We start from the raw sequence: 11,103 nt of genomic DNA, 5'->3' as shown, positions 1-11,103 counted from the left end.
CATCATTAATATTTATCAGAGTGAAAGCAATAGTAGGCTTTATTCTGGAATATTTATGCCCTTAAGTTTATAGTTTAAAGGTTTTTTTTTCCAGATTCTCAACCGTCCAAGCTACGCCTAAGTGCTTATTTTGAACCCCAAGATTCAATAAGCAGCATCAGAAGCATCAGTATCCTGTCATTTCAGATCAATCTGATGAAAATTATATAGCACATGGATTTGCTCCCGTTCTTATCTAACAGTGCGATAACCCATGGGCTGCAGGGTTCACAGGAAGGTGCTGAGCGTGTTGTCCACAGTGGCCAGATGCAGATACTCGGGAGGGCTGTCTTCAGACTCCACCTCGGACTCTGCTTCCTTCTCGTCCCCCTCGCTCTGGCTGGAGAGCGGCTTCTTCCTCCGTACAGAACCTCGAGAGCGACGCTCCAGACACGACAGGATCATCTGGGCCAGGTCCTGCTGGAGCCGCTGGAAGTTCTCCCTGGAAAAGAAGACGAGCGGGGTTTTGAAATGAAGTCTTCAATAGGGAGCTGAGTTGAGCAGCTGTCGCTTCACATTAATCAAGGTTTTCATTCAACATTTGGGCAGAAAAAAGAAAATCAATGGACCTCTGGTCAAATTCACGTAAAATATTGTGAACAATAAAACCAAAATCACTTAATAGCTAGATACCTTTTTTTCTATGCTACTATCAACGCCTATTTTATCATTTTAATTAGATGTAAAAAGAGTATTTAAGTAAAAATCATGACTCCTTTTAACGTCCACTTATTTACGCAAAGACAAAAAAAACATCCTTTCCCCAGATTTACACCCAGATTGTTCCCGCTGCGATCATTCTGGAGCTATAGGCGCCCCACACAGGAGGCCCGCCACACACTTTGAACGTCACTGAGGTGAGCAAAGCAGCTGGAATGAGCTTCTGTAAATGTCAGTGGGGAACCTCGCAGTCAAAGAGGAGTCGGTTGTTTGCTCACGTTGTGGGTGGAGTCGGGAGGTCGTAGTCTTCGCCGGTTTCACCTGTCAACCAGTATGTTGTCTCTGTGCCTTTCCCCTGGGAAAACATAGATTTAATTTAAAACATAGAATAGAATTTGGCCTCAATTAAAATGGAAATCTAATTCAAACAGATCTGAACGTAGAGATGGGGAAATGACTGCACCAGCTTAAACGAAGATGTAAAAAAAAAAGCAGGATAGTACAAGATCTAATATTTCCAAACGTTCACTCTGACTGAAGTCTTTTGTAGATTGAAAGAAGCAGTCGAGCTTCACCTTCAAGTATGTTTCTCCTCTCATCTCATACTCAAACTTGCAGTCCGTCCTCTGCAGGATATCTATCGTCGGCTCGCTGACGTGGATCCGTAGAGCTGGTGGACACAAGAAGGCATTAAAGACAGAAGCGTGGAGCTCATCTGGTGGTCGTCTAATTCGATCAGGATGATTTGTCGCTCTAGAAATTGCAGAGCTTATAGCGTAGGAGGACGCTAATGCAAAAGAAGCACACCAGGCGGCGGCAACAGGAAATGCCACGTAAATCGGTTTGCTTGTTGCGTGTGTTTGTGTGCTCACGGTGTCCTGTGGACTCCATACGAGACGCCGTGTTGACCGTGTCTCCAAACAAACAGTATCTTGGCATCTTCATCCCCACGACGCCAGCTGCACAGGGACCTGCACACACACACACATATATTGAAAGCTTTTCCCCAACGTGTCAAACAGACATTAGGTGTACAGACCCTTACCTGAGTGTACACCGATGCGTATCCACACAGGGATACCAGGCAGGTGTCTGAGCTGAAAGGTTCCCATAAAGGCCAAGATGTCCAGCGCCATGCGGCAGATGTCCACCGCGTGCCTGTTGCCATTTCTCTTCGGCAGGCCAGAGGTCACCATGTAGGCGTCGCCTATGGTCTCCACCTGAGGATGACACCAGCAGTCTGTGCCGTGTGCCTCGCGTTTGTCCGGTCAGCCGCCGGGCTCATAGTGAGATGGGTACCTTGTACACGTCGTGGTGGTCGACGATGCTGTCGAAGCCCTTGTAGATGTCGTTGAGCATGTCGACGACCTCCATGGGCGTGCTGTACTGGCACAGGGTGGTGAAGCCCACTATGTCGCTGAAATATATCGTCACTTCGTCGTACAGCTCGGGCTCCACCATGCCGGTCTCCTTCAGGCTTTTAACCACCGGACTTCACACAGAAGGACCAGAGACAGGTACAACACGATAAGCTGCTGAGGCTTGGTTCCAGTATGAAGCATATTAAACCATGTATTGTTTGGGCCAGACACGCAGAACTCCATGCCAACATTTTGTAATAAATGATTGGATCCATAGATAGGATGATGGCCATTCTGGCCACATTTTAACCACTTCATGTTAATTTCAAGGTCTAAAATATAAAAGAGTTGGGTTTGCTCTTTTTTTTTTTTAAACGGTGCTATGATTGCTCAGACCTAAAAGTAGAACCTAGAAACATTTTCTATACCGGGAATATATCTTGTTGCCTTCAGATTCCTCATTCCTATGCAGATATCTATTTATAGATATTACAGCAGTCTGCCCTCTGGATTCTGGAATACTACTTTGGATAATGCTCCTGTTCTACTGCTCACAATAAACAACTCCTGATAGAGATTCTGTTTCTGAAACGGTTGATTCCTGCGTTAAGCGTGAACAGACCCGGGCAGCAGCATGTAGTTGAGATAGTCGGCTCGATCTCTCTCGGCTTTGTACAGGACTGTCCGCTCCTCCACCAGGTGCTCCAGGTTCTTGGAGTACATCTGAAGCCGTCTGATCATGTTGTCCAGATAGCTCTCATTGTCCTGGTTGTGGATTTTACTGAACGGTTTACAGAGAGGGAATTCCACAGGGAAAATGTTTAGTTCCATTTGTTGAAATAGGCAAAAACATTGCAGAAGTTCATGATTACCTGATGATTTTTCCCAGGCAGTTCTCCACCTTCTTAAAGTCGGGTCTTTTCTCCGGGTCCTCATCCCAGCAGCTCTTTATCAACAGGTCCACCTAACACAGACCACACAAGCTTCAAGGACATATCACCCACAAACTGAATCACAGTCACTTAAAATCCGCCACAGAACTGGATCGAACCTCTAGTTCGTTCTCTGAAGCCGCGTCGAAGTTCAGGTCAGGTCTGAAATAGGACGCGATGATCCTGGACAGCTTTTCTGTTTGGAAGCGCAAAGAAACCGCAGTGTGATTGTGAGCATCTCAAAGCAAAACCGTAGCTCTGGAGATGACGGCTTTTTTTTCTGGGACAGCGTTTGAGTGGGTGTTTTCCACCTGCTCGGTGGGAGCAGGCCTCGGTGTAGAAGGTACACTTCCTGAGGACGATCTCTTGGGCGATGATGGCAAAGCTGTACACGTCTCCTTTCTGGGAGGTGCCCATATTTCTGAGATGCTCTGGGGCGGTCCACAAGTCTGAGAGGGGCGAAGTGCAGAGAAATGAGAACGATGACGATGGCATTCGCGTGGAGGTCTTAGGATGCAGAGACCCCCCGCGGCGGAAGTTTCACCTTGGCCGGGGCTGAGGAAGGCGTTGCAGCCAAAGTCGGTGATCTTCACCACCATGCGGTTGTCCACCACGCAGTTGGTGGACTTGAGGCGACCGTGCACCTGAATGTCGCTGGCGTGGAGGTAAGACATGCCCTGCACAGAGGACACACACCTCAGAGAGGAGCAGTGGGAGTGAAGAGATTTACAGTCAACATTTCCAAGGAGGAAGTACATCATCTATGATGTTTGAGGACCTCTAGTGTCAAAAGTTGGCAGCTGCAACCGCCACAAATCTCCACTGGCGGCCCTCATATGGCTCCTTCATGGCTCATACACAAGGCTGTACATCATTCCCGGAGCAGTGAGTCACAAGCGCAGCAGCTCATCCATGGCAGCACCTCATTATATCACACCCCACGTAAAACATAACGCCGGAGCGACACAGTTATGTTTCCCAGCAGCCGGTCAGAGGCCAGCCGTCTCACCTTGGCGATGTCGTACATGACAGAGATCTTGAACTCCCAGTCCATGAAGGTCTCCTCAGGGTACGACACCTTGTCATTCAGCACGTACTGAATAAAAAAAGGTAGAAAGATGCTACTTCTGTGGATTTGCTCCGCATCACATTATTATCAATTTTTAGTTTTATTTTCCCTCCATATATTAGAATAATTTTCTACTCCCACTTGTGTATATAATATGACATCTCTATAGATAAAATATACATATTGATGTTACATTTTGTATGAAGTGTGAACAGGTGAGTGTCTTATTTTAATGCTGAAATAAAGACAATTCCAAAACTTCCAGGTAGGATCTTAAACTGGACTTGGACAGAATGTGTGTGAGCCGTACGCACCCTGAGGGAGCCCCGCTCTCCGTACTCAAACACTCCAAATACGCCGTCATCAAACTTCACCGTGCCGTAGAACTTGGTGAGGTTGTAGTAGTCGATTTGGAGGAGCTGCGGAGAGGAGACGGATATTGTTGCGCACTGTTTCTCTCAGACAAACGTCGACCATGTTTAAAGGTCACATCCCACCGCATTGAGCTCGATCTTCTGGTCCTCGTTGAAGTTCCCATCAGAGTTCTTCAGCTCCTTCAAAATGATGATCTGAAAAGATTCCAGCAAAAAATATTAGATCAAGTATTTCATGAAGGCGAAAACATTTATTGGATAGCTTTGAGGACGTGTTATAAATCTACCTTCTTATCATAGTTTGCACGCCGGATCTTGAACTTTCCTTTTTTCTTCTCATCTTCAATCTGATTAAGTCCAGAAAAATTAGTTGTAACTGTTTGGTCGACGTGAGAAGAGAGTGTGAGAGGGATATTGTCCGAGGTGAAGCGTTATTATTTTTATTTACCTTGAGGGAGATGACATTGTGCTCGCTGTTCTCCACCAGCGTGATGAGATCTGAGTTTATGTGGGACCAGCGCTTCCTGAGCCGCCTGTCTCTTTTGTTCTGTCTGGACAACAAAGCATTTTAAGAGTGTTTTAATTCAAACATGTGAAAAAAATATACACCTACACAATGGTCATAAAATAAAAGATACAATGAAACAAACAATATATACTAATAACAGGTACAACTGATCGATCACCAACATTTTAGTTTCCACATTATTATGAACGTAAACATGTTTACACTGTTATATTGATATCTTATATCCAATCATTTTTTTCGAACAAAATATACATGAATAACTACTATTCTGTCAAAGTACATGATATTATGATAAATTATATTTTGTATAATGTACATGTTGTTCATAATATGAAATTATTGATAGTTACTATCTAAAAAAAAATCTATTATTATCATTACCAATCAACAATGTTTAGCTATATCAAAATATATGAGTACATTTGCAGGGATACATCCAGCTTTGCATACTGTGTACATACATAACGTTTTTACATTACTTTATTATACCCCAATAATGTCATCTAAAAACTGCACATGTAGGATTGTTGATCATTTTCTATTCTAACTAGGTTAATGTTGTTAACTTGTGTTTGAACACTCTATTTGTTTTGACGCTGATGCAGACGTTTGATAGTGATTCACAGTGACACTGCAGGTGAGAGCAAACATGAGTGTCTGTTGACTTTCTTTTGAGCTCGGCTCAGCCCCTTCATTTAAAGGAACAGTGTGTGAGAATTCCAATTTACAGATAAATGCAACACATTAAATTACATATTCGTTTAGTCTACTCTAAGTGTTTGTTTGCTTCAGGAATAACTTTCATTTTAGTGTTCGAGTGGAAATCTTAGGGAGAAACATCAAGGTTTTTATTGCCTGTGTTGGTTCTCGCCCCTTGTTTAAATAGGCCTTCACCACCAGTTCATCGCTGACGTGTGTGATTTAACCCACCTATAAAAAATAAAGGCGATGATGGCCACAACAATCACTGTGACACCCAGCACGATGACGATAATGTTGTGATCTTCAGTCACTTCAGGGGGAAAAAAAACAAAACGCTGCTTCACTTCAAACAAACGTACATGAGCTTCATGGAGCACTGTGTGTGTGTGTGTGTGAGTGTGTGTGTGTGTGTGTGTGTGTGTGTGTGTGTGTGTGTGTGTGTGTGTGTGTGTGTGTGTGTGTGTGTGTGTGTGTGTGTGTGTGTGTGTGTGTGTGTGTGTGTGTGTGTGTGTGTGTGTGTGTGTGCGTCTTCCCTCTCACTTTCATTCGGTTGGAAATCAGGAAGTCTGTTCCCCCAGACGAAGGCAGGATCCGTCTCCTCCAGTGTGGTCAATTTGAGCTCCGTGTCAAAACTGTACAACATCTTGTACTGGTGACAGAAATCGCACATTTCAACAGGAAGTCATTGTTTTTACATTTCGCCTGCGCTGCCCCACGTCTTGAGGGAAGAAAGGTCAAACGGGCACCTCGTTGTCGATGGTGGTGTAAATGACGGAGAAGTTGACGTCCCTGTCGCCGTGCTGGTCCAGCTTATAGTCCCCCGCAAGTCCTGAGCAGAATCACACAGATATCTTATTGTTTCACATGACAGCTTATCCTTCTGCTTTACTCTTTTCAGTTTTCAATTCATTGGCTCACACAATATTATTCATCACTCTTTCATGAGAGAAGTGGCAACTATATAAAATAAACATCTCATGAGGGATGCAAACCTTGAAATACGCTTTAATAGTACCATGGGATTGAAACAGACAATCAGAATAGCTCTGAATCTCGCTGTGATTCCAAAATAAAAGCCAGCCTCCGGGCTGTATCGCCTCCTCGGTTCATACTGTGAAACGTGTCAGCAGCCGACAGCTTACATCTGCTCCTCCTCACTCTGTCCGTCGTCAAAAACATCCTGGTAGTGGAATCGTACTTTGGAAATGCAAAAACACTTTGAGGTTTGGGTTTAAAAATGCCAAACATTTGTAAGTGGATGGATCTTTCTCTTGATTTGTGGCCATTCTGCTTTGATTAAATCAATGATTTCTGGCCTGGCATGTTTGGATTCATCCTTCCTGTGTAAACATGTTTGTCTTGTAATAAAGCCGAGTGGTAATCTCATGTCGAGCTGAACCTTCTCTATGTTCGTAGTCCGTCAAACGAGCCTCACCTTTGATTTTCAGGCCTTGTTGTTGTATGACTTTGGCCTTCTTCATTAAGGTTGTTTTGTCTCTTTGTGGTTGCCCATCATCTTTCTGTATTTTAGGTATTGTTTTTGGCATTTTCTGAGCTCATTCCTGCTTTTGTTTGTTGTTGTTTTTAATTCAAACTGTTCATGCAGCTATCATGCAAAACTCATTCAACACTGCCTGCATACCAGTCCATGTTAACAATGCAGAAATGACCAACAATAACATGTGGAGCATTTCTCGCCACGATATCACCGTCCTTTCTTACCATGAAACGATCTGTTTCTGAAATACTTCACATTCACAAACTCCATCTGAGACACCTCCGAGTGGTTTTGTGCAGCGATTTCCCTCATGACTGTGCCAATCAGCAGCACTGAATCGTGGTACGCAGCTACGTAGTCGTTCATCTGCAGATCACCGGGGACGAGACGGAGGATTAGTTGATGGTCAGTGGACGGATGAAGTACGGTAGGTCCGATAAAGTAAAGACAAATTAGCAGGGAAAGCTTATTGTTATTGTCCCGTTTCCTTAACCACCTTGTTGTCTTTTCTGATCGTGTAGTTTCTGGTGTTGGGCATCGTCAGCACCAACACGTTCTTCATCTCCGGCAGGGCCACTGAGCTGGTGTAGTATTCATCACTGTGAGGAAGAGGAGGAGGAGGAGGAGGAAGTGGAAAGGTGTTTTTACAAAGCTGACTCCCCAGGTACAGGACAACGTCCCTTGACATTTACCGAAGTGTCCAAACATACAAACTCTTTGATTTCCTCCCATAAAGGAGTTAGATGAAGATCAGATCTGATTTTGTGATCGTTCATGCTGACAAATGTGAGAAATGTAAGTAAAATTCATGTTTCTAAAATGACATGAGAGAAGATAGAAACGACTAACTTGTATAGGTCAATAAGGACAAAGACGATATCGCTTCTGTCTGCGTCTCGGGAGCCATTTTTGACCTCCAGCAGGTCGGCTGGTGATCCACACATAATGAACACTGCAAACAAAGAAGCTGGATTTAACGAACAAGGAAATGCATCTTTAACCAAGGTGACCTCGGCGTGCGTTCAGTCTCAAGTTTGATTTCCATATATATTCCTCTTTTGACCGTCAAAGTTAATAACAAAACTTAAATGTCCTTGTTTATGGCTACATTTCCACAGGACTGCATGCACTGGTGGCCTGTATTACATGGTTGAGATATTTAGGATTGTGATTTGTAATGATCAACCTCTGAAGGTTTAACGTGTCAAAGCACGGTGCCGCTTCATTTTGTTGTGAAACATTTGAACAGATATTCAGTTATCTTTAACAATTTCTACACAAGATAATAAATACAGAAAATATTATGTGTATTTTTTGTCCGCATGTGATCAAAAGCATTCAATGGAGAGCTAAAAGCGAATGTGCAGAACATTTACATGTAAACAAATTGATTGGAACCGTTTTAGTATTCAGAGTTAATATATGGCATGTGTGCCCCAGCTGAGCCAGGCTCACCTCTTCTTTCCCTCTATCATAATTCAACTTGGGGGCAAATTGACGTGTAATCCTAAGTTTTTGGATCAACGCTCATGAGCCTGGTTGCATTACTATGCAGTTATAAACAGAGCGAGCACAAAAACACTTACGGTTGCTCATCCTGTTGGGCATCGCAAGAGTGTCTCTCACTTCTTGGGGTTTGTGAAGCAAAATAACTTTGAAACGCTCTGAGAATTTGCCTCTATCGAGTCCATTCATGTACCTGGAGAAAGAAAATGACAAAACTGAATCAAAGCGGCCCAGATCAAAAGGTTTGACGGTGCTGAAAACGAGCTGTGTGACGGTATGACTCTGGCCCTGCAGGCTTTTTCTGCATCACTTCTTATTTGTTTGCTCTCACCAAAAGCAGTCCTCTGTGTTTTGGCCTTTTTTGTAAACATAGGCCGTCTCCCACGAGGGTTTGATCTGGTTTTTATACGTCCAGAAGTTCATGAAGAAGTTGATGATCTTGCGCGTGGGTGGCAGGAGGCGCTGCAGGTTGAGAGCGTAGTCGCAGGTGACGCCGAAGCTCCCTGCCGAGATGAAGGGTGTACTGAGCGCCATGCCTTTCTCCGCACTGACAGAACAGAATGAGTGTGAGCAGCTTTATTATCGCTCTTGGAAAAAAAAAAAGGGAATATGTGGCTATGACGTTTTCTTAAAAGCAAGCTCTCACTCAACAATGTCGTAAGTCGACTTGGTGCACGTGGGCCCGAGCACGGCGCATCCCAGCCTCTTGTCTTCCTGCAGAGAAGTATGCAGTCAAATTGCAGAAATGCAGAAGATTCTACCCATTGAACATGGTGTTTTCTTGTGTTTAATTACTAAAGTGTGTGTGAATGATGACACAATGGCACAAAGTCCCTTGATTGAATAAATATGATTAAAAAAAAAAATACCTTTGACACTTCGGGGCATATTTGACAACCTTTGTTGATAACACATTACCATGGAAGACAGTAGAAAATATATGAACAAATAAACTGTCATTAGCCTCAAAGCCATGCTGTCAGGCTGAATTTGTAAATGCATGCATGATGCAACAGGTGGAGGAGAAGTATTTTGGACATTTCACTGTATTTCTTACCAGAAGGTTTCATTACGATTGGCTTTATGTTGACATTGTTGTCATTTTCAGGTAGTAATTGTTTGGTTTTGCAAAAATATCGACATTTTCATCACGTATACTCTGCGCCATGACAAAGAAAAACTTTAATGTTACAATTTAATGATGACATCTGGCTGAATGTGGCCAGTGAACTAAAATGTGTTTGACACCCCTGTTTTGAAGAGTCCATGCATACTCCAAATAATTGATTAATTTAAGAAGAAGCATCTATATAAAGTCTCGTTTTGGGTTATATATTTGAAGTCTGAGCCTAATTCATAGAGATGAGGCATCATTTGAAAAGTTGATCCTGTTCCTGGAGGATCTCTTGGAAAGTGAGCAACAGCTCAATAACCATGGCAGCTCTCACAGTATTGGGGCGTAACAGTCCAGAAACAGAACAGGAGGGATCGGAAGCGCCACTTACGATCAACGTGTTGAGCATCTGCAATCCCTCACAGGACTGGCAGCCTCCGCTGTGATAGTAGGAGGTGTTGAAGCCATTGAAGTCGACAGTGAGATTAAACTTCATGTCTTTGTAGTAAAAAAAAAAAATCAAAACGGGGGACACGTTAGCTTTGCTTTTTGTCCACATTTTGAGTTACACGGGATACAAAGCCATATTTCACAGAGTAAGAATATTTGAAGGCAATAGAATGACAGATTGCTCCTTTCTGTCGAGGAACAGTTATTACAGTCTCATCTCAGCTTGCAGCAATTCAACGAACCCTGCTTTCAAAAACACTTTGACGTAGCAAAAACTCAGCTGTTGCTTTCCAATAGAATCAAACACTTCTGAACGGGGCAGCTCAACCAGTAAAGTCGGCATTAACAACAACAACAACAACAACAAATCTGCAGTTCCTAACAAAGTGAGAAAATTAACTCGTTTTTGTTCCACCAACAGTCTCAAAAGCAATAGAGGTTTAAAAAATATCTTGATCATGCAGACCAAAGGTCAGTCTGAGATTAAAATACACGCAGCTTTAGTTCCTATTAGAATCTTCTCTACTTAAATAACAATGAACTGGTCAAATAATATCTCATCTATTGTTAGTCATTACTTCACTTATTCCATGCAATATCAGCAATGTTAATGACATTATTTATGTTATCTTTATGTTTTACCTTGGTCTTCATTGATTTCTGCATCTTCCTCTATAGCGTTCAGTATTTCTTCTCGTACAAACTTGAGGCTCCAGGGAGACTTGTCGTCCTCCAGCAGAATCACGTTGATGTTAATCCCGTCCAGACACTGTCTGCTGGCCCAGCACTGAGCTGCAAGAATCCCCAGGATGCACAGACACCAGGACCGGTCACACGGACCCCTTCCCATCTCTGAAGTGTGCTTCTCC

The 11,103-nt window shown here is 43.3% G+C and overlaps 1 protein-coding gene across 1 annotated transcript; it reads right to left on the bottom strand.

The window, feature by feature from the left end:
* Positions 1 to 267: 267 nt before the first annotated feature.
* Positions 268 to 11,084, bottom strand: gucy2cb (guanylate cyclase 2Cb; the record flags this gene model as incomplete). The annotated part of the gene is made up of 27 exons (XM_080517038.1): positions 268 to 481; positions 978 to 1,054; positions 1,275 to 1,369; positions 1,572 to 1,670; positions 1,745 to 1,919; positions 1,999 to 2,191; positions 2,683 to 2,841; positions 2,933 to 3,024; positions 3,112 to 3,188; positions 3,304 to 3,441; positions 3,537 to 3,669; positions 4,002 to 4,088; positions 4,376 to 4,480; positions 4,559 to 4,630; positions 4,723 to 4,782; positions 4,884 to 4,986; positions 5,895 to 5,976; positions 6,207 to 6,315; positions 6,413 to 6,495; positions 7,389 to 7,530; positions 7,661 to 7,763; positions 8,014 to 8,116; positions 8,751 to 8,863; positions 9,002 to 9,217; positions 9,317 to 9,384; positions 10,176 to 10,282; positions 10,877 to 11,084. The coding sequence occupies 27 exons, from the start codon at positions 11,082 to 11,084 to the stop codon at positions 268 to 270; spliced, it is 3,213 nt and encodes a 1,070-aa protein (XP_080373164.1).
* Positions 11,085 to 11,103: the final 19 nt, after the last annotated feature.

This window comes from Blennius ocellaris, assembly GCF_963422515.1.
Source record: "Blennius ocellaris genome assembly, chromosome: 21".
Taxonomy (NCBI): Eukaryota; Metazoa; Chordata; class Actinopteri; order Blenniiformes; family Blenniidae; genus Blennius; species Blennius ocellaris.
The sequence above is the reverse complement of the archived record's forward strand: the minus strand, read 5'-3'. Positions and strand labels throughout refer to the sequence as shown.